General features: G+C 46.1%; 1 protein-coding gene across 1 annotated transcript in view; it reads left to right on the forward strand.

Annotated features, from left to right (window-relative positions):
• Positions 1–20,782, forward strand: part of TOR1AIP2 (torsin 1A interacting protein 2) — a 41,241-nt gene extending 20,459 nt beyond the window's left edge. Inside the window, exons 2-3 of the mRNA XM_069232087.1 lie at positions 14,670–16,053; positions 17,836–20,782. Of these exons, the coding sequence (XP_069088188.1) occupies positions 14,955–16,053; positions 17,836–18,596 (1,860 nt within the window). The 5' untranslated portion in view covers positions 14,670–14,954 and the 3' untranslated portion in view covers positions 18,597–20,782. The remainder of the gene's footprint in view (positions 1–14,669; positions 16,054–17,835) is intronic.
• The last annotated feature ends 1,756 nt before the right edge of the window (positions 20,783–22,538 follow it).

The following is a 22,538-nucleotide window of genomic DNA, read 5'->3' on the forward strand; positions in this document are numbered from 1 at the left end:
CAGAAAGACTTCAACCTAAAAATTCTTAAGAACTGTCCAAGATCAGTGGGGTCAGAGTCCTTTCTTTGCTATAGGCCTTGTTTGAGTGACAAGAAAGGGAGCCGTACAGCTATACAAAGAGCTGTTGGTCCCACACCTTTATTTGCACTACCGCAGGAAGCGAATGGTCAAATTTTAAAGCACCAATTTAATTCAGATCAGGAGAAAATGGAGCACTACAGTTGAAGTGCAATATTTGTTTTTGGGAGTGTCTGTGTGGTTCTGGCTCGTTGGATTATTTTGTAGAGCTGTTTAATTAGATAAGGTATAGCATGAATCAAATAAAGCAAAGTGGACTGACTGGGTAGAGAGGAAAGTTTTGGCTTCCATGTGGCCTTTCTGTATCTAGGTGAATGTAAAGGTGCACCTTCACAAACGTTTCCTCAGTCTCTTTTGCATGTTTTCACATCAAACATTACTTTGTGCGTTATGTTTCTTTAACACTTTTATTTATTGGCATTTCAAATGGTACATGTTAGTATTCACGGTGCATTAATGTAGTGCGTGGGCATACCACATTCCGTCTCATACTACAATTGGGTTAATGGTTCATACATTGTAATACAACAAACTCAGGGTAGCCCTTGTTACAATTCTGTATTCAAGCTTGGTAGTTCGCGATGTAAGGATCATGAAAGCCCTAGATTCACAGTGGCATAACTGTGAGATGGGGAGCTAGTTTCCACTAGGTGCATTGTAATTAACACGTAGAACAGCTCTCTCCTTAAAAAAACCAAAAAAGGTAATAAAGTAACTTGCCCAGATGTGTCAAGTTTGTCTGTATAGTGTGCAGGTGTAATCGCAAGGCTGCAGCTTACCTCAGTGTACCTCCATGTCCACCCATAACAAAGGGGGTTGCCTGGGAGGGGGCGCAAAGGGGATCACATAGGAGTCCCTGCCTGGTGCATGTATCTGCAGGGGGGTTGGAACTGTCTGTATATCATACCTGTAAACCTCATGGGTTACAAGCCTGTCAGTCCTCTTCTGTGACTGCATCTAAGGTTTCCCAGGCGTCTGCCATCTCTGTGCCTCAGTCCTCTCATCTGTTCTCTCTATAGTGCCCTTTCTTCTGCCCTTGCCCAGTGTGTAATTGTCAGTCTAGGCCCATTTTTGTTTTTCCAGGCCATCACCACTCTCCTGTGTGCTAATATCAAGGCCAGGTCAGCGAACCTGTTCCCTACCTTTTTGGGGAAAGGCCTTTCAAAAAGACTCAGTAGGCATACAGCTGGCCCATTATCCAGTTGTCTATCTAATGTGCTGTTGATCTGTGCAAAACCTCCACCCTAGTAAAGTCTTAGTGTTGGGCGTTCCCAAGTCATGTGACAAACCGCATCAAGCAGCTGGCATCAGGGGTATGCCCCGACATCACTCCATAGATCTGGTTAATTCTGTGTGGAGTAAGGCAGGTCCTATGGATGTAATTGTACTGTATGAACTTCAGGCATGGATTTCATGAGACCATGTGTGCGTATGCTAGGGTCCTAGCCCATTCGGTGTCTGTCATGATTCTGTGTCCCATTTATGTTGCAGTCCTGCCAGAGACCTCTCAATCATCCCATTCGGTGTTCCATGTGACCAAATGAAATCCCCTCCCCCCCTCAAGTAGTCAGCATGATTTGAAGAACTGAAGCCGTGGGAAGCTCCTCACTTCTGTTGCCCCATAGTTCTTTCAGGGCTAGTACTAGGGCCTCGTATATTAAGAATTGACTGGTGGTTAGGCCTGTCTGTTCCATTAGATTCTCAAAAGGTATCAGCATCCCCCCTTGGTAGCCGTCCCCCACAGTTGTGCATGCTCTACGTCGGGCAGTCAAGGCCATGGACACCAATATGTTCAGTCTGGGGGGGGCCGGGGAGTGGGTCAAGGGTCGTCGCCATTAAATACAACCCATTGAGCCAATGCGCCGGCCACTGGAGTTAAGCTGCTAGGTAATACAACTCAAAGTCTGAGACCCTCAGTTCCCCCTCTGCTGGAGCAGGCATAGAGTCACTGGTGCCACACGATGACGCCCCATCCCATACCAACTCTAGTAGAAGTCTGACCAGGATTCGAAACCATGACCCCGGAATAGCCAACAACATGTTAGCAAAGTAATAGAGGAGTCTGGGGAGCATCACCATTTTGTAAAGTGGTTGACCCGTGCCATGGTGGGAAGCCTCAACGAGTGCCAGAAAGCTACAGCGGCCCTCATTGCACTGCACACTCTGCTCAAAGTGCCTCAGGTCATGATAAATCTGGATTCCCAGATATCAAAATGTTCGGGGACCCCAGAGTACATCTTCCAGGCAAAACAGTAGATGCAGCACCCCTTCATCCATCGGAAAAACCCATGTCTTCCGTCTGTTTAGCTGTAGGCCCGAATGCCTGCCGAAGTCTTCCAGTAATTGGAGCACCGGGGTAGGGCGGCATTCCCATTCCGTAAATATATAAGGATGTTGTCCAGAAAAATGGAGCTAATGTGTGGTACACCTCCTCATGAGCACACCCCAATCCCACCATATAGCTTTGAAACTCTCCACCAGTGGCTCTACAGCTATGCCAAATAATAAAGGCGAGAGTGGGCAGCTCTGTCTGGTCCCCCTATTGATTTCGTAGCTACCTGAAATCATGCGCCCGGTCTTTACTCTTGGTGTGGGGTGGGAGTAAAGTAAGTTGACCCATCTAGGCCTAAGTTCCATTTGCAGCATGACGGATTTGAGGTAGTCCCAGCACACTGTGTCAAAGGCCTCTTCTAAGTATACCAAGACTATCACTGCTGCTGAATCTGGCTGGTACAAGTCATCGTAAAGTAGTGAGTAGACCCATTGTGTGTTATGTGACGTACCACGTGTAGGTATAAACCCATTCTGATCTTCATGAATGAGGTTCTACATGTGTTGAAGCAGTCTATTAGCAAGTGCCATACTGAGCACCTCAAAGTCAGTGTTGAGCATAGAGAGGGGGCGAAAGTCGGTGACCGTCACCTCAGCTTGCTTACACTTGGGGAGGGGTATCACCAAGGCCTCCCTGGTGGAGGGTGGCTGTTCTGCCTTCTCATAGGCTTCCAGAAACATCTCCACGAGTCTTGACGACAGGGCTCCCACAAACCTTTGATAGAATTCTGGTGGGAATCCGTCAGTTCTTGGGGGTTTTCCCTGTCGCCAGGGCTTTGATGGCAGCCTTCCCCGCCAGGACATCCACTGGCACCCGGAGGATTTCGCTATCTGGGTCTGTAAGCATTCTAACATCAGGCCCTCCAGATCGTTTTGGAGTGATCCAGCGTCCACTGCCAGTGGTAAACGATATAGGAATGTGTAGTAAGATCTAAACTCGTCTTTGATATGTAGTGGAGAATACAGTGAAGTCCCTGCTCTAGATATCAGCTGGGTGATCGGCATGCTCTTGCCATCCGGGTTGATCAACCAGTCTAATAATCTCCCCACCCTTCCCTCTTCTTTATGAACACTGCTTGTGTATGCTTTATAATCATGGTAACAAAGTCGTTCTAGTGCAATGCTGTGGGTCTCTCACGTTTCTAAGGGCTGCCGTGAGGCCTCCGGTCAATACCCAATACTGAGTTCCCCTATTAGAGGCTGTTTCCGAGTTCAGTGTGAGGTAATCCGTCAATTTGGTCGCTGATGCATTTCGCCAAATCTCATCCTCCATGGCTTTAGGATACAGACGCCACATCTGGATTGGTGGGCGTTTCTCCAGTGTCTGCATCGTCATCATTAGTGGGCTATGGTCGGATACTGTGCGGCCCAGATACTCGAGAAAAGCACAGCTGAGGCAGGCAGAGCAGACCATGTGATCTATTCTAATATGCACCTGATAGAGGGGTGAATAGCATGAGAATTCCTTACTGTGGGGGTGTTGAGTCCGCCATATATCTTCCATGCCCCACCTACACATCCACAATGCCAGTCCCCTCGCCACCCTGACTGTCGCAGCTCCCCACACTTGCGGGGGTGGAGCAGTCCAGGTCCAGGTCAATTACGCTATTGAAATCTCCCCCCAGGAGATAGGGACCATCCTGGTACCGCACCATGCTGGCAGAAAGTGTGTGCAGGAAGGAGACCTGGTCTTGATTGGGGGTGTATATAATCCCCAGAACTACCAGTCGACCACGGACGTCCCTCCACCAAAACATAGCGACCCTCCTTGTCAACGTCTATTGAAGTGGCCTCAAAGGGCACTCCAGCCCGCACCCACACCAATGCTCCCCGTGCATATGCAGAATAGTTAGTGGCATATATTTGCCCCCGCCAACGTCTGCAGAGGCGGTTAGCTTCAGTCTTTGTGAGGTGGGATTCCTGTAGCATAGCAATGTGGACCCTTCTCCTCTTCATGTATGTCAGGATTTCCTCATTTTGATGCCGTGCCCATCCCCCAAGACATCAGTTTAAGGGCAGTATTACTATTCAACATACATTCACAGTGTCTCTTGTTCTGCAATCCTGTTCCCCCCTCCTTCATCCCCCCCGTGCACGCCACTGCCCCACACCAATTACATACTTAGGCATCAACAACAATAATAATAATCAAACCCCAACTCCCCGTCCCCAGAGCAGTTCGGCAACGGCCGACCGCCCAAACCATTGAAGTCTATCTTTGGCATTCCATCATCGTCACCCTTCCAGACTAGTCCAAAGGTGATTAGGGATGAGATAGTTGTGAGTCTGTAGTAGACTCCTGATTTTGCCTGGATCAGCCAAGTCCTGTAGTTAAGTCAGCCGCAGAATTGAGAGGTGCAACCTACTAAATAATTTGCTGTTTGGGGTGTCACATAAGGTTTTTTTTCTAGAGCGTTAGCGACTGATTCAAGGTCAGAGGTGTCCTCCGTCTCATGGACATCGGTGAGATCATTTCTTTTCCTGTCGGAGGTTGGTGTCTCTGTCAGGGAGGCCGCGGCTTGGATCGCTGCTCTCTCCTCTTGGCTCGCCTGCAGTTGTGTAGGCCTTGTCACGTGCTTGGTGCGAGGTTGGTCCTTGGAGCAGTGTATCTTACTATGGCGCTTAGATGTAGTAAGTGCTTCTGTTTTGAGTCCGTCTTTTCCAGTTTTATAGGTTTCAAGCCAGGCCCAGGCTCCTTCGGGGCTCTGACAGAAATGGGATGTGGCCATCCCACATTATCTTAACATTACGAGCGGAAGGGATCAGGTATGCCTTGTTGTTCCCCTGGAAATTTCTCTTTACTTCCATGCAGGACCCCTGTTTAGCCTGCACTACTGCTGTGTAATCGGAGAACATATTGACTCAATTTTACTGTACCTCAAAGGGGCCTGCCTCTCGTGCTCTCTGCAATAGTAGGTCCCTGTCTTTGGAGTGCAGCAAGTTGATCACAACTGGCCTGGTTGGTCTTTCTAGTGCGGGGAGTCAGGCCGGGACTCTATACACCCTTTCCATTGCAAAGAACTGTGTGAATTGTTGCTTGTCTGTGAGAGATTTCATCCAAGGTTCCAGGAAGGCGACCATATCCTCTCCCTCGGCCCTCTCCGGGAGTCCAATGATGCGTATATTGTTGCTCGGACTTCGACCTTCAGCGTCTTCTGCCTCATGCTTTAGTCACTGTACTTGGTCTGTGAGGTGGATTAGTTGGATCTGGTGGGCTCGATGCAAAGTTCCCAGGTCGGGCAGTTCATCCTCTGTGTTTTTCACCCAGGCGAACAGTTTCCGGTGGTTGATCCGCAGGCGGCTCAGCTTAGCCGACACCTTCTCGATCTCTTGTCTAGATAAGAGTCCTCAATCGCCTCCAGTATCTAATGTACAAAATTTCTTGCTTTTGAGGTGGTTGAGCTGCTGGTTGCAGTGTCATTACAGCACGTTGGCCAGTTTCAGGGCTAACCTCTTCACCCCCAGGGCTTAGGGAGTGGCTTCCCCATGAAACACAATAATCGGGGCCTGTTGCTCCCAAGCAGTGCAGTACCTTCGTGGATGCGTGCGCTGGGAGGGACCTCTTGCCACGAATGTTGGTCCCCCCCTACCACGAGGGACTCTGGGCAGTCTGCGCAGTCTGGCAGTGGCTTATAGTACTGGAGCTACGAGGTCTCCGTCCGTGTGCTTCTGCAAGTTCCCTCAGTTGTCAGGCCCCTGTTGCCTCCTATCACTCAGGCCGGCGTGGGGGGAAGAGATCCATCCGGTTCAGTCCCCCATTCAGTGTCACAGTAGGTCCCCCACACATGCTAGGGTCTGCCACGCACACAGCCCGATTCTGTCTTCCCTCAGCCAGCCGGTCCCCTCTGCCGATGATCCCTCCAGCGAGCTGTGTCAGCTTCTTTTCAGGGAGTTCTCGTGCCCAGTGTCTCCCTTGCATAGATATTTCAACGCCGCGCCACAGGTTGCAGACTTCCCCACACACTTGAAGCCTTCTTCCTCCTCCCGACTGGTGGGGGAGAGGGAAAACCACACACCGCTGTAGGCACCCTGTCTCCAGGTCTCTCTCTCTGGACCTCCCCCCAGCAGTATACCGGGAGTTCGGTATTCCTGCTTGGCCTGAGTCATCCACAGGTATGTCGAGGGGAGCGTCCACCCAGGGCCTGCACAGGCCCAGCAGCTGCTTGTTTTCTCCTCACCTCCTCTTTTGCCCCTAGAGGTCCAGGTGCCCCACCACTTCTTCTGAGATCTACGATTTCCAGTCGGTGGGGTTCGATCGCTGCAACCACACTCCCCTCCTCCTCCAGGTTCATGCCATTTTGTGCAGCACCTCTGCGGTTTTTCACGGCCATCTCCATTGTGCCACTTGTCCGGGGGGGATAAAGAACTTAGTCATCATCACATTAGTGGTTTACAAAGTTATCAGTGCCTGCATTACAGCTCTATTATGTTTTCGAAAGTATATGAAGGTTAGTGGCACTCGATTTATTGACCTTGGGAGAGTTGAAGATCGAGTTTGCCCACATTTGATAAATCCTGAGACTTCATGTTGTACACTGGTTTCTAAAGCAGTGGTTAACCCATTCAGCTATCATACCAATATTCTATGTGAGGGATACTGTAGAAGGTAGAGGCTGAAAACTGCTGGTCTTCCGGATTTTTGGGTTCTCTTTCTGGTTTAGAGACTTCTAGTCTGGAGACACTAGACTAGAAGTCTATCAGTATTCCCCTTTGGGCATAATCTTTGGACGAGAGTGCGGAAATCCCACTGAAGGATGTGTGACTGCTCTCTACTACAGTGGAGCTTATTCTGTAGCGGTTGGAAGGAGGAGTGGTGCAAACCTCATGTCCACATTCAGACTGGTCTCGATGTCAATCTAATCTTGATAGGTGTGGCTGTCAAAATCCATTCTTTGCGTGGCGTCCTTTTGCCAGAATCCGTCTAGTAAGTGATGGGAGATTTCACACTTTTCCCATTCAGTGTTGGCCTTTATTTAACCCTGGATATACATGTCTATTCCCAACACTGTAGGCCAATCGGTCTGCCCTTTCAGTCTTTGGGCTTTCTGGAATGGTTACACTTAAACTATAGTGCAGATTAACCCCTTTAATTTTTCTTCAACTTCTGTTGAAGAAAATTGGGCTTACCACCACTAGCTTGTGCTTCTTGGCATTCTACCTTAGTAACCAGTTGGGATAAATTCTATTTATGTGTAATTTCAATTTTACTGTGGTTTTCTAGATGAAGAAATAACTAGATGTCAATATAAGCATCATTGTGGCAAAACATCAATTTGGCATAGCCTTGAATGGCCCTGTTAGTTTTTGGATGGGAAATTCTTCCACTGTTTCTTCTTTTACGATTGCAATTTACCCTCGCGGTACTGCTATGGCTAGAAGAACAATTGGACCGCCTATCAGATTAAAAGATTACGTATTGAAATAATTGTTAATAAAAGGGAAAAGATGTAATGTCCTGTTTTAATATATTTCACAGTGCATGATATTTCACAGTGTAAATTAATCCTTGCGTTGTTATTTGGCTCACGCCTCCACATTAACACAGCATACGTTGCCACCTGTCTACTAACTTGACACAGCAAATGGGATTTTGAATTTTTAGCCATGTTCTACAGCAGCCGCAGTGGTGTACACCCTGTTTAAAAAAATTACAGGGAAAGCCACTAGATCTCATAGGTGAGACCTGTTTTTGTTTTTTTAACCAGCTTTATTGGGTTTTATTACAATACAATTTATCTTGTGCGTACAAAACATGCAAATCACTGCAGTTCGATCCCACTATAGGCGTTATCAGTGGCGTAGCGTAGGGGGGGGCCGGCCGCACCGGACGCAACATCGGGGGGGGGGGGGGGGGTGCCGCGCTCGCACTCGCGAGTGCTAAAATCCACGGGTTAGGGGGCGCAAATTACTTGCCTTGCCCTGGGTGCTGACAACCCACGCTACGCCACTGGGCGTTATACATGTACCCACCACCATCAGGAGTAGCAGGAATCTTAGGTTCATTAGTATGAAAACACAAGGTAACTGAAGGAAGTATCAGAAGTTATGACAAGTGTAATTAGTCCCGGAAGGGTCCTTCAATGACGAAGTAGTCAATCACATTTCTAAAGTAGCCACCAGTCCTTACCGCACGTCGCTTTACTCGGCGATCTGTATTCGTAAGGAGTGCAGTCCCACCCCTCTTCCCCCCTCGTACCCACCTGTCCTCCCCTCCTGTCAAGTTTTCTCAGGAAGATGGGAGGGTAAACTTTGTCCCGGAGGGCCAAACCCCCAGTTGGCGATTCATGCACGTCACTCATGCGCACGGGATCCTTCTCAGGGTGTCTGCAACTCACCTAACAAGCCTTCCCAATCTGCTGCAATTAGTGTCTTGCACAACCTCTGTGCGTCCTCTTGTCGTAACGCCATCAACTCAGCCCTTCCCCACTTGAGTGTAGCCGCGTGCCAATGCTCCAGGGCGGGTAGTGCAGTAAACTTCCAGTTCATAGCGACCAACCTGCGCACCATTAACATCGCTAGGTCTAAAGAGCGATTTGTGGCACCTCCCACTTTCCTACGCCTGAACAATCCCAAGAGTCCGCTCGCCATAGTACATAGATCAGTTCTACCTTTTATGTCAACTAATGTAATGGTTACTTTGCACCACAGCTAGGGGGCATAGCTGAAACGTGTGCCATGTCAGTATATAGTGGCAGACACCGCAGGCAATTTGAGGGGAGCCCAGATGTACTGTGAAGTCTAGACTGGGTGAGGTAAGCTCTTTGTAATATGTTATTTTGGATATACTGAAATTTAGTGCTGCAAGATACTTTCTGTGGGTGGTGAAGCGCCCTGTCCCGTGACCTATGTCCCTTTCCCAGGTCCTACAAAGCGACAGCAAGGGGTCCTGTGATATGCATGATAATGCTTGCGTTAGCCACGTAATCAACCATCTGCCATCACCAATGATATACAATGTGTGTATTAAGAGATGCTGTTCAGTTTCTGTGTCTGTGATTTGTCATAGGCGGCCGAGTTCAGCCATAAATCAGCTGTGAGCCATGAAATGGCCCACCAGGAGGGCGTTATCAGTTTGTAATTGTTCAAAGGGAATGAGCACTCCATCCCGGAACAGGGCGCCCATAGTCCTGACCCCAGCTACCTCCCATGTCTGTAATCCTTCCCTTCTGTCCAAATCTCTAAATTGGCTAATGGAGCCAAGGTGAGCTCCATTATCCAGTATGTATTGAGGCATGTACGACATGGAGAATAGGCCCTCTGAGAAAGCTGGTATTGGCTCCCGGGTGCAAATATCCCTGTGGCAAAAAGGTGTCCCACACCACGCGTTGCTCTCAATTCCTTATGGGCACACCTACTTCTTCCATCAGCTGCTCTGCCAGCCAGCGGTCATGCCGCCGCAACTGCGCTGCTAGACAGTAGTGTTCAAAGTGAGGGGCCCTAAGGCCCCCTTTCTCCAGTGACAGCTGCATCTTTTACAGCGCTTTGCGAGGCCTACTCTCCTTGCAGAGGAAGCTTCTCAACATGGCATGCAGAGTACGGAACGTACCCTGGGGGATGTGTACAGCAAGGTTGTTGAAGTAATATAACCAACCGGATTTTTCATCCTCGGCATGCATCGTGGGCTAAAGTCTAACCTTTGCAGCTGTTCTTGCAGCTGAGCATGCTGCTCCTGTGCCGTTGTCAAATGCCGGCCTGTAATGCCCCCCCCCCCCCCCCCGCACTGCCGCCCCCAAGGAACCCAGAGCCATCTCCTCCCATGCATGTTCCTAGTGGACATCAGTGCATACCCTCCCCCCCCCAACCACATGTATGCAGTGTTCTCGGAGGACCACCTTTGTGGGCTCCCACTCCATTAGTTGTGAGGTGTCCGTGCCCCAGTTTTCCGTCAGAAAAATAGTGTTATTTCTGCTGTATCTCTGAATACCTGCTCCTCTAAAATGGTGGGCTGCAGGCACCAAGTAGGGACTGGTGAAGGTGTCATCCCCCACACCAAGTGCAGTTGAAAAGGATTGTGATCTGATATTGTTTTCCCCAGATATCCAGCATTGCGCTTTCTGATATATTGCTGCACAGCTTTTACGCGCTGTCCTCATGCCCCGGACTTTCCATGTTATGAAGCGCAACTTACCCATAGTGTTTTTGTGACCATGGGAGGAGGTTATGATCTGTAAAACCAGTCCCTACCAGGGTTTTAACACCGGAGGTAAGTCGCAGGTGGGACTGGCTGAGATCAAGTTAGCATGGTTGTAAAAAGAGAGGAAAAAAAGAACACCAAACCCAGGGAGGCCAAGCCACCTCCAACTGCCCAAACAACAAATTGTCCCCTGGCTGCTGATCCCCTTTACATAGCGTGTCCCTCAAAGAAACACCTGGGGGTTGCCAGCCTGTAACGGCCTACAAGCTCAATGAATAATGACATCAGGCAGTGCTTTAACAATGGAAAGAAGAAACAATAAAAATGGGTGGGGAGAACGAAGAAGGGTCCCACCGACCCGTTTCTTCATAATCAGATAATCGGTTCCAGAGATCATTTGGGTGAGCGTCACCAGCCATAGTACATTACCAAGTTCGCCTTGACAGCAGCCTGGCATGATGGGGGGCGGGTGATGAAATGCACCACCCGGCTGGGGAGGCGTGCATGTGCCTGGATCTATCCTCTTTTGTTTCACAGCCAATCCATAGGCTCGTCCCCCTTCTCCTTACCTCCAGTGTCCTCAGACTGTCATCTTCAGTCTGTGGCATGACCTCTGGTGGGATCACCGAGGCCACACTTCTCTTTCTCACTGAGGAACGGAGCCTGCCTTGCAGAGCGTGTCTTCTGGCATTTGAGCCTGCGGGGATTGTCTTACCAACCATAGGTTGGTGGCCATTGTGAACACCGTCGTTTGTTTCTCATAGGCCTAGGCCGAAGTAGGGATGACGCTGACTCCCGCTCCACCATGCTCATGTCCTCGGCGTCTGTAATCTTGTTGGGCTCTGTCCAAAGACTTCTACGCGGCCGATGTGCTGGGGGCTGAGGACTCGTATCATCTCTGTTCCACCCAGCCCCAGGTGTCTTCCGGCTCAGTAAAGAAATAGCTGCATCTGTTTAAAATGACCCTCAATTTGTCTGGGAACAGTAGTGAGTAGGACAGGCCCGCTGAACGTAGGTAGGTGCCTTTTCTTTCCTAGAAATGAGCTCTTACGCATTGCACCACCAGAGTGTAATCCGGCAATGAGAAGACTCATGCATTTTCGTGCATGATGGGTCCAGCAGTGTGGACTGCACGCAGGATGTCTTTGAATGTATAGTTCATCAGTCTAACATCAGTCTGTTTATGGGGAACTTCCTGGTGACGTCCATCTTGCTGGGACCTGATGGGCACATTTCACCAGTTAGTGTGGTGAGTGTTCTGCTTGTGCCACCATACATGCCAACCATGCTTCAAAGAACACCACCGCATTGGAACTCTCAGCACCCTTGGGAAAGCCAGCGATCTTCAGGTTATTGCAGTGCAATCGCCCTTCTGATCTCGCTGGGCAGAATTCGAGCGCTTCGTTAATTGCACCTTTGCTGGTTATGATCATAATTGCACTTTGTGTGAACTGTACAGCGCAATAGCGCTGTTTTTTTCTTTTAAGGCAGGGAAAATCAGGGTGGGAGTTTACAACTGTGAACAGTTGTAACTCCGACAAATGCGAGACCCTAGTGCATTGCAAATGCTTGTTTTCTTTGTTGTTTGGAAGTGATTTTTAAAGAGAGCTGGGCACGAATGTCAATATGGTTTGGAAAAAGATCGTGCAAACCGAAACGTCACCAATAAAGCGTTTTTTTTTTTTTGTTGTTTTTTTCAACCCTGTGATGGAGTATGGCTCTTTTGGTGCTCATACATATCAGCTGTGGCGCCCTTATATTCAGTGTCTGATGCCTCAGTGGCCTAGTGTGTGAGAAGCTATTAGTATAGTTGCCCTTGTAACCAGAGGGACTGCATCGCAGCACACCATGAGAGATTCACAGGCAGAGTAAAAATTGTCATCACTTAATTCACGCAGGACACCAATAGTGCCCAAGTCTTGCTAGCAGAGCAAGACGTTTGAAGCACAGTAGGGCTACCATAGCCTTTGTTTGGACGACTTTAATGCTTCAACGCAACCACCTGAAGCCCGGAGGCTGAATAAGTCCCTGGGGTTCACCAATGGATATGGCCTCATGCCATACTCACACTGCCATGGTCTGAACAGCTGCCAGCAGGATTATGGTGCATCTCAGTGTTATGGTAGGCTGCACGCGCTACAGCCTAGCACTAGAGCAAGAGAAACACCATTATAGTTCCACCTAGATGGTTCTGAAACCCGTGCACAAGAGAGATGCAAAGATAATGGCCCACTTCGTAGTGTCCAGTAGAAGTTGTCAGACCCAACCAGCAGTTACTTAAATGAAAAAAACAAGTCACAAAGGGTTAAATTCTCACCTCTTCTAGGGCACGGGGGGCATTGAACAGATCTCTGATCACAATATAGTGCTCTGGAGTATCTGGGTCAGTTGGTTCCAGCTGTGTTGGAAAGGGTCAGTAGCTCAGGTAAGAGGCCTCTTTCTGAAAATAGAAATTGGAAATGCAAGTACATTTTCCAAAACAGAAGGGCATTCCAATTAGGATCCTATGCCTGCTGGCCGCAAGGTTTCAGTTCTTTGGCCAATTGTGTAGAATGTGTTGGAGGGAAAGTAGATGCTCCAAGAATCACATCATTTTGTGCTGGAAAGACAGCTGTAACCCAAACACAATGCATTGTGCCTTGCCCCAGGTGTATGCTCACACATGCACACGCACCACAGTGAGGATTTCCTGTTTTATTCTTCCTGACTGTATGGGATCTTACTTCGTTTGTACAATTGTGGGTGGCCATGGGTCTCAAGATTTTAATAAGAATATTTTTAGTATGTAGCTGCTGAAGTAAAAGCAGCTTTTTTCTCAGATGACAACAAAAAATCTACGACAATCAACGTCCTCACATTTGCTTTTGTTACAACTCGCTTTTGTAAAAGTAACAGCCCCGCCCTTAAAACAAAGTGGACTTCGGCCTCGAGTGCACAGCTGTGCAAAACCAATTCTGTTCATTGGTTGCGTTCATAGTCCACTCTCCTAATCAAGTAACCAGATGATGGACTACTTTTTTTTATGACAATCAAATGATCTCATTCCTTGGCCTACTGCCTTTGTCTCCTCTACATTGCCAAAACAGCGAGGTATCCAAATACATGTTCCAGGAATAGGCGAGCAACTGCTTCGAGAGAGATTGTGTGTGTGTGTGTATATAAAATTGTGTGTGTATGTATGTGTGTGTGTGTGTGTGTGTATATAAAATGTGTGTATGTGTATGTATGTATGTATGTGTGTGTATATATATATATATATATATATATATATATATATAATAACAAGCATCCTACTTTTCAATTTTGACACACAAATCCAGATTGATGTCAGGCTGCTCCCCATGGGTATTCATTTTTAAAAACACAATATCTAATGTATATATTTTCTTCTCAGTGTCTCCCTATTCTGTAAATCGTGACAGCCATGCGAATATCTTACCTTGGTGACAGCATAAGGGATTAGGGGCCAGATGTAGCAAAGGTTTTTACCCATTCTGTGTCCATGGGAAAAATTGTTCGTACATATGGCCCTAGGAGTGGCACAGTTTGCGAATGCAGCTAAAATACCATGGGGATTAGAAAAATAAATAAGGGTAAGTGCTGACAGAAATGACTAAAAGTCAGGAGTTGCAATCATGAGAGACTTTGCCGATTGGCCTCCTTAATGGATCATGAAACCTCTACCGATTTTAAAGAAGCTTAGGACATGTTGATTCTCTAGACATAACATAGCAAGAAATGAAATACATTAGTCAGTTTCTTTTTGTTAGTTGTGATATATGAAAGAGATCAGGCGTTTGTTTCTTTAATTGATTTTTTTTTTTATGCCACTGGTTTCCCACTATATGCCCCTTCGGACGCTCTGAGGGCTTGTCTGGATTGGGACTGTCTCTGTGAACACAATGAGAATCGTGCATCAAAGGGAATAGTCACTGTCGTGATATGAGTGCAGGCATCCCGGGGCAACCGGAAGCACTCTATATTTATTCTAAAGTCATAAAAAGCAGTCGCAGGATGAAAAAAGTATTCTGATAAAACTTGACGCCTACAGTGTTTGTGATTAATATGTTTTACAGATATTTCAAGACGTCGACTTCATAATGTTCTTCTTTTTTGTTTTCACTAGGTTCACAGGTGGTTGTGGTCCAAGATAGTTGTCGAAGACTTCTCCGCCCCAAGAAGGCGATATGTAGCTACTTGTGAAGAAAACAATCTGAGTACTGTGGGCAAGGAAATTACTGATTTTCTAAGAGGTTTAATAAGAAATATTGCGTTCCATAACATTAACAGTATTGCTGAGACAAGTAACAGAAGAAGCGCCCCAGACCACAAAACCAGCGCACTGATAAATCCACTCAGGAGTCCACGTTCACCCACACAGGAGTTGAAAAGTAGGTTTACTGGTCTTAAAATGGAAAGTAGTGCAACAGTCACCCCGGAAAAAGGAATACAGTGTTCTTCACCGATGACCACAAAGTTGGACAATGAATCTACAGAGAATATCAACAAAGGAACAAATGGCTTCCAAGTAATAGACGTTTCCCAGAATTGTGCAGCCAGATCTGCTGCCAGCCAAGACATAGACCCGAACGGTAGTGCTGACGGTGAATTGGAAAGCTCATCGGGAAGTGGGAGCAGGTGTTCACCAAGCCAGGAGTTCGGCGATACTTCTGCAGTCATTGAAGATCGTGACCCAGATGGTTACAAACTGCTGCATAAAAGCACCTCTGAAGCCACAGAGGAGGTGATCATTACACCCACAGCTGAGCAGGAAACAAAGGACTGCCAAGAAAGCGATACTGTACAGATCTCTGAACATACACATGGTTCCTACCAAGACCCAGAAATTGAGGACTGCCAAGGTAGCAGACCTGCAGAGGAGTTGTATAATATAAAATCAACTAGCGATAAAGACAAAGAAACTGCCTCACAGTTGGACACCGTAGCTACATCCAACCAGGACAAAGGAGCACAGGACTCACTAGAAACAGATACTGTCCAAGAGTTTGAAAGACCGATAGCCAAGCAAGAACAAGATGCCAAGGGCCATAAGAGGGAAAATGAGAGCATATGTTTACTAACGCAGCAGATGAACAGCACATCCACAAATGAAAAAGAAACCAAGACCACAGAAGAAAGAGTTACCACCCAAGAGGTAGACATTTTAACCAGTCCACCTGCTGGCCAGGAACATTGTGGCTTGGCTGTATTTGACACATCAAATAGGAATGCTTTGTCCACAGAGACTCTTGGACCCCTAACCTTAGTGGACTCTAGGAAGTCGGCAGACCCTCACACAACAAATGACCAGAAGTCTGTGTTACCAGAGGCAAATCTAGACTCAAGATCAGAAGACCGAGATAGGAAGTGCTGTTCATATGGCCCCAGCACAGATACACAGAGGCAAAACATGGAGTCTGACGGGCCCCTAGACCAACAACCTAGGCATTCAGCAAGTCGCTCACAGAAGAAAGACATTCAGGAAGTACAAGCTACCAACACAGGCTTTGGTAAGGAAGCAACCGCTTTTAATTGAAATCGCAGTGTGTCCTGAAATCATATGTAAATTGATTGATTTTAATTTAGAGGGTTTAAACAGATGAGCTGCAGGAAAAATGGTATGGAGTCCTGGGACTGAAATAACAGATTTCGGAATTAACAACAAAGGCAGAAACATGGACCCGCTTTGAGATTGTTCTTGCGGAGGTCATTCATATTTGAGGAGCGATGCCAGTGGTCCATGAAAGGCTGCAAACATGTGGTGTCTTCAGTTCCTGTGGCTTCAGGACTGGAATGGTAACCAAGCTTTGCGCCACAATAATAGAGCCTTGGGCAGGAGCATTGGTATATAAAAGCTATAATTGCAGGATGTGATGCATGTCAGAAACCTGCTACACATTGGTATTAAAATGCTATAATAGCAGGATGTTCCGCATGTCAGTAACCCGGTACTTCAGTATAGCTAAGTGGAAACAAGCACTTTAATAGTTAGTCATTTCTTAGGTCAGGGGTTTAGTAAATGTTCATAGCTAACACTGGAATAGGTATTACAGGCTCGAATTAAGTCCCATTGGCAGAGCTTAGTATAGCTTTCTAAACTTGGTGCCTATCTCAGCTGTTGCTCTTTTTTGAACTGCTATACCTGTCTCACTGCCAGCGGGTGCCAGACGACTATGGACAAAAAGCTGAAGTGGAGGAGGTGGGAGAAGGAGGTGATTCGGTAGGGGTGAAGGAAGTGTAAAGGTGAGAAGAGAAACAATAAAGGAAGGGCAATCCAAATGGGCATTGATGGATGACTTTGGATCACGTTTACTCTTGTTCATAAATAGCTTAACAATGCACCCAGGAAGCATTTGAACGGAGGTTTGACTGTGGCCTGCAAAAAAGTGCATACTTAATTTGTGCACCCCCATAACACTGGTTCCCTACTTTTCTGGTTTCTGTTTTATTTGGTCCTACTGCCTTCAATTTCCCACTGTTTTCATATGACTCACAATTTTAGTTGGAACCTACGCTTCCATTTCTCTTTCCCTTAAGTAGCCCTCCATGTTATCTGCTCTTACATGGGTGGATGCACAAGCTGGCAAAAACGCTGCCAGCTGGCCTCAAACGTTTCTCTTTCCTTCCCCACTCCAACCCACTCTTATTTTCCGTCCTCACTTTTTTCTTGCAATCATATCGCTCCAATGCTTAGGCACCAGTGTGTCTTCTTTTTCTTTATTTGTCGGATTTGTGCTCGCAATTAACTATCACACCAGCTTGCCAAGGACTTGCCTTTTGATTTTACTATTCCTGTCCTTAACTTTTGTGCCTTTTCCATCCATCTCTTCCTATCCTTCATTCCCCATTCCTCCACGTCTCCTGCCATACTTTGCCTCTTTAGACGGTTTCTTTTTCTATTTCTCTCTTAAAGATGCAAAGTGGTAACTCCACTACTGATTATTATTGGTCAATTGTTACGCAGATTTACTAAGGATACTATAACTGACCTGTTTCGAAGTGGGAATAAACAAGCAAGCTCAGTGGTATGTCGTTAGTTAGGTTCATTGAACACGAGGCCACTGTACCATTGGGCTTGGCCGTTATCCAGAGAAGCTTGGCAATGATGTCATTGTTGATTATTTTGTCCTATGATTCTGCCTCTGGGATACATTTTCTTGTGTCAGATGCTAGAGGTCTATGTTGTTGTAGGGTTTTTCTTATATAATCCAAAGAAGTGAGGGTTAGGAGGATTGTTCATATTTGTCCCTCTTCCCTAATATGCAATTTCTGTTCTCCCCTGTTTCTCCCAGGTATCGTTGTCATCTCCATTTTCGCAGTTGTCTTGGCATGTGCAATACCACTCTACAGTAAGTACTATCCTGCCCATCCAATGAATCCTTCCAAAAGCACAGCGTTGGATGAATTCCTGGCGGAGTTTGAACGTGTGCGGACCAGTTTCCCTGGGCAGGACCAAGGCCTCTGGTTGAGGGGCCGCAAATTGCTCCAAAAACATCTGAACTCCTCACATCATTTGGAACCTGCCATAATCATGCTCACGGCTGCCCAGGATGGAGAGAGAACCTTAAAGTGCCTGAGTGAACGGGTAGCACACTCCTACGCATCATCACTGAAGTCTTCTACAGTCAGCATTGATGGAACCAGGAAAACTACAATGGACAGTGACCTCGCCAAGTTGAAAGTGGACGAGAATCTTAGCTCGGGGTTCCAAGCAGGTGGCCGTGCTGCAGTGATCCACCGATTAGAGCAGTTGCCTGCTGGATCCCTGCTGATCTTCTACAAGTACTGTGACCATGAGAATGCTGCCTTCAAGGATGTGGCACTAGTCCTGACTGTGCTGCTCAATGACAAGCAGCTGCCTAAGGGGATAGGGCTGAGAGAAGTGGAAGAAAAAGTGAGAGACTTTCTGTGGAGTAAGTTCTCTAGCTCCAGTGTTCCCAGTGCATACAATGACATGGATGTAGACAAACTAGGTGGTCTGTGGAGTCGCATCTCCCACGTGGTGCTCCCGGTGCAGCCCGTGGAGAGGATAGAGTTAGGAGGTTGCCCTTGAGTTCTCAATACAAGTGGACTCAATTTAGGGCAATGAAAGGGGACTGACGGTGATGCACTTTGCACTTTCAGAAGTTATTTTCAGTTTTAAATAAATGTGCTCTACTCTGAAGCGGTCTGGTGATCTAACACATTTTTAACACAGTCCTAAAAAGCCAAACGCAGTCCCATCCAATTCAGATTTAAAAAAAAACAAAAACAGAAAAACCTTTCTTTTAAGTCTGTCAGCTGGCTTTGGCCATGGCTCCGCTGAACCCTGACTCTCCTTTTAACTCTTGGATGTTAAGTTGACGATTTTACTTCCTTGTGCCTTATTTATTGTTGCAGATCGTTTGACCGTTAAGTGCCTCATTTGAACAATATTCCTTTGAATCTGTAGGATATCAGTTTTGACACTGTAGGTCAGATCTGTGTAATAATCTCAAATGTTCCTACCAAACAAATACCACTGGCCCTTTGCCAAGTAAACATTACCGCAGTTGTTTGTGTGTTTTCTCTTTGCTTCTCCCCCCACCCTTTTGAAAAGAGACCTTACCCTACCCCGCTTTCTGCTCCCTTAGTCGTTCTGACAACTCTTCCTCCTCCATACCAAAAACATGCTTCTGATGTTCTAGGTAATGGGGCTGCCTCAATGCCTTTCTTGGTTAAGTGTTCGTATTATTCACACGGTGCAGTTTATACCCATGTCTGACTGATGTGCATTATCTTGAACCAGCCACTTACGCTGCAGAACTTCAGTGTATCTTTCTGTAATAGTGTTGAAATCCGCATATGAGTATTTCATGTTCTATGGATGTGTCTGAGCATCCAGTGCCTTTCAGCGCCACCGAGAAGCAGGAGATTCTGGCCGGCCTGCACCTAATTCTTCCCCATGATCATGTGAAGGTGGTAAACTCCACTGGGTGGTTGTTGTTACGACAGTATTGCTATAGAAAATGTAGGCTCCCTGCCCGAATATGCACTTCTTAATTTTAGACGCCGACCTAGACTTAACTGTGAATTTTGATGTATTTTAAATTTAGATCCTTCTAAGCTATAAAGACTTGAGACTAAAGCAAGCATGGACTGGCGAAAGTTGGCTTGCAGCACTGTATTGCGAGGGCGTTTAACAAGACTGTGAAATACACACATCTGCTCTCAAAAAGGAAACCCATAGTTTTCAGCTGCAAGAAGAACTACGGGACCAGGGTGCATAGGTTGTCTCGCAAAGCTGTGTGGATTGTTATCCACTAACTACATTGTAAGCAGACCTGAGTTTATTGCAGTTCACGTACTAATCAATTACATTGCAAATCCGCATCCACAGGGACTCGCATAGTCTTCTTCCTTATTAATGTCCATGAGATACGAGCCTTTTATTAATCACTGCAAATAAATATATGAATGGATGGATGGAGCCCAGAGTGTCAACCGTCTTAAATTCTTGCATGTGCTTTCTTTGAATGCAATTTTTTTAAAGTAGCCTCTGCACCTTAAAAATACACATTGTCCAGGTACCTTAATAAAAATCTATTTTGTAAGCACCTCTTGACATGGAAGCGACATGGACTGCCTAAAAAAAAGTTAGCATTGAGTGACTCACAATGGGAAGAGCATGCCATGGTCTCCTGTATTAGGGTCTGCCCTCCTCCTCCCCACCCATAGCCAAATGTACACATTCAGAAAGTAGAGGAACCTTGCCTTTTGCAGATGGAATACCATCCCCTCTAGGTATTCGGTATCGAATCGATTGTTTACAACTGCAATTATGGTCACAAACGATTGACACATTTCAGCGCAGTTCTATAGGAGGGAGTTTCTACTTTGATGCTCCCCTCATACCGACGTGGACTGTCGCAAAGTACATTTTGCGAGTGGGAAGTTATTTTCAACTCGATGTGTCCTTGGTGCACTGCAGCACACCTTTAAAGCGGCCGCAACTCATGTGATTTTTTATTTTTTTAATTTTTTTTATTTTATTTCGTTTTTACGAATCAAAGGCTTTACGTCCCGAAAAAGGTTTGATAATGGGCCCAATGTTATAGAAACTAAGAAAAAAATATGGTGGATGGAATGCTGCTACCAAATACTTCAAAGTCGGCGGCTTGTGTATGTTTTATCTCTTCCTGGTTTGCCTTTCTAATGTTTCTCAAGCATAGACTAATTCTGCTGTTGTAATATTATCAGGAATAAATCTTTTATATCACACGTCCTCTAAGTGCTAAATGCTCTGCGATTGCCCTACTAGTGTTACTTTATTGAAGATGATGATGCTGTGACCAACACCACATTGTCTTAAAAATTTCCGAATATATAAACATTTTTATAATTCCCAGTTCTTGGGGCCAGTAGCAGAATGCACCAGTGGATGGCCAAATTATGTGGTGGGGGATAAAATTATGCTTACAAGTAAAGGCAAAACATGCAGGATTGTGTATGGTATTATTAACTAATGATATTGACATATTAACATCCATTGGTTAAAAAAAGATCCCAGTGCTGTAATAAAAATACATAGGGTTCTTAAGAATGGAAAAAAAACATAAATGTTCAGTTCATTCTCATGAACAAATTATGATTTTGTCTTGTGTGGAAGCACGGGCACTCTATTTGATTAACACTGTCCTTGCCACCTCCCGAAGTGATGTAGTGTGTGAAAAACATATAGTGTTGCCCTTAAGTGAGAACAAGCATACGCTTACACACGTCTTATACTAAAAGGCTCTTTATTATGCATATCCGGGCTATCTTTTTATAGTTAACACTATAGGTCCTCTCGAAGCGCTTCTGTCTCTTTAGCCATGCTGTACACTATTTGTTTTATGTACACTTTTGACTAGGAGGCATTTAGTACATAAGAGCATACAAAGAGTTGTACAATGGCTGGTATTGTTGTCAACAATTGAAATTGCTGTTACTTTAACAACACTGTCTGTGATGTACACACTGATTTGCCAGAGTAGCACCATAAAACATTTCATGGTAAAGAACGACTTGCTCTTGACTCCCTGCTTGAAATTGAATATAAATACATAGGATTTTTTTCTTTGATAGAACACCCAGGCGAAGTCCCGCAATTGGGTATTTTGACAACATCAGCACCAAAGTCTGACCTCTTTAATACAGCTAAAGGTGAAAGTTAACTTATGCAAAGTTACTTGTGTGGGCTGCAGCCTGTGTGCAGCCTTTTCAGCAACTTGACATACTTTTGAGCTACAACCAGTTTTTTTAAATTTAAGCCCACAAATTTAGCAGCCATAATTATGAAAGTGCAGCAGTTGGAGAAATCACCTAATTTCTGTTGTCTTGCCCGTCATACTCTGATCCAATGAAATACAAGGCACTTCGAATCATAGTTTATGGTTTAATTCTTAATCATTTTTTGTTAAATTAGATTTTGCATACACATACTGTTGCCTACAACTCACTGGTCGGCGAGGAGGCCCGAATGTTCTTACTACCTGGTGTTAGATGACAGAAATTATATTAATAAGGTAAGTCTAAAGATCCCCTCTTGCCTGTCCGTCCCGCCCCCACGAGATCTGGATTGTATTCTGAACCGGATGATGATAAATGGTCTGTTGAATGTCCTGGGTTCTGGCCATTTCCCATTTGGTGCCTCATGAAGTTCTGTTCTAGGTGGGACTGGTCTCTGTAGGTTGAGTCTATTGACATGGAGTTACTGAGAGCATGACAATGCCCGTAGTCCCAGCAGAGTATTGTAACAAAAGGGTTCCCGTCACCTTTACATGCCTTGCTTCTGTTCTCTGTGTCAGCAAATGTTTCTCCATTGCTAGTGTGCCCCATATTCTGTTTAACCAGGCTCTTAATGTAATATCTTTAACTACCACCCCCCCCCCCCCAAATGGAGTAAGATAACTTGTGTTGCTATTATTAAAGCTTTCATGAGTTGTTTACCCTGTAGCGATCCGTCCGAGTGTCCTCTCCCGGTTAACTAGGCATG

The sequence above is a fragment of the Pleurodeles waltl genome, chromosome 4_2 (genome assembly GCF_031143425.1).
Source record: "Pleurodeles waltl isolate 20211129_DDA chromosome 4_2, aPleWal1.hap1.20221129, whole genome shotgun sequence".
NCBI classification, from domain to species: Eukaryota; Metazoa; Chordata; class Amphibia; order Caudata; family Salamandridae; genus Pleurodeles; species Pleurodeles waltl.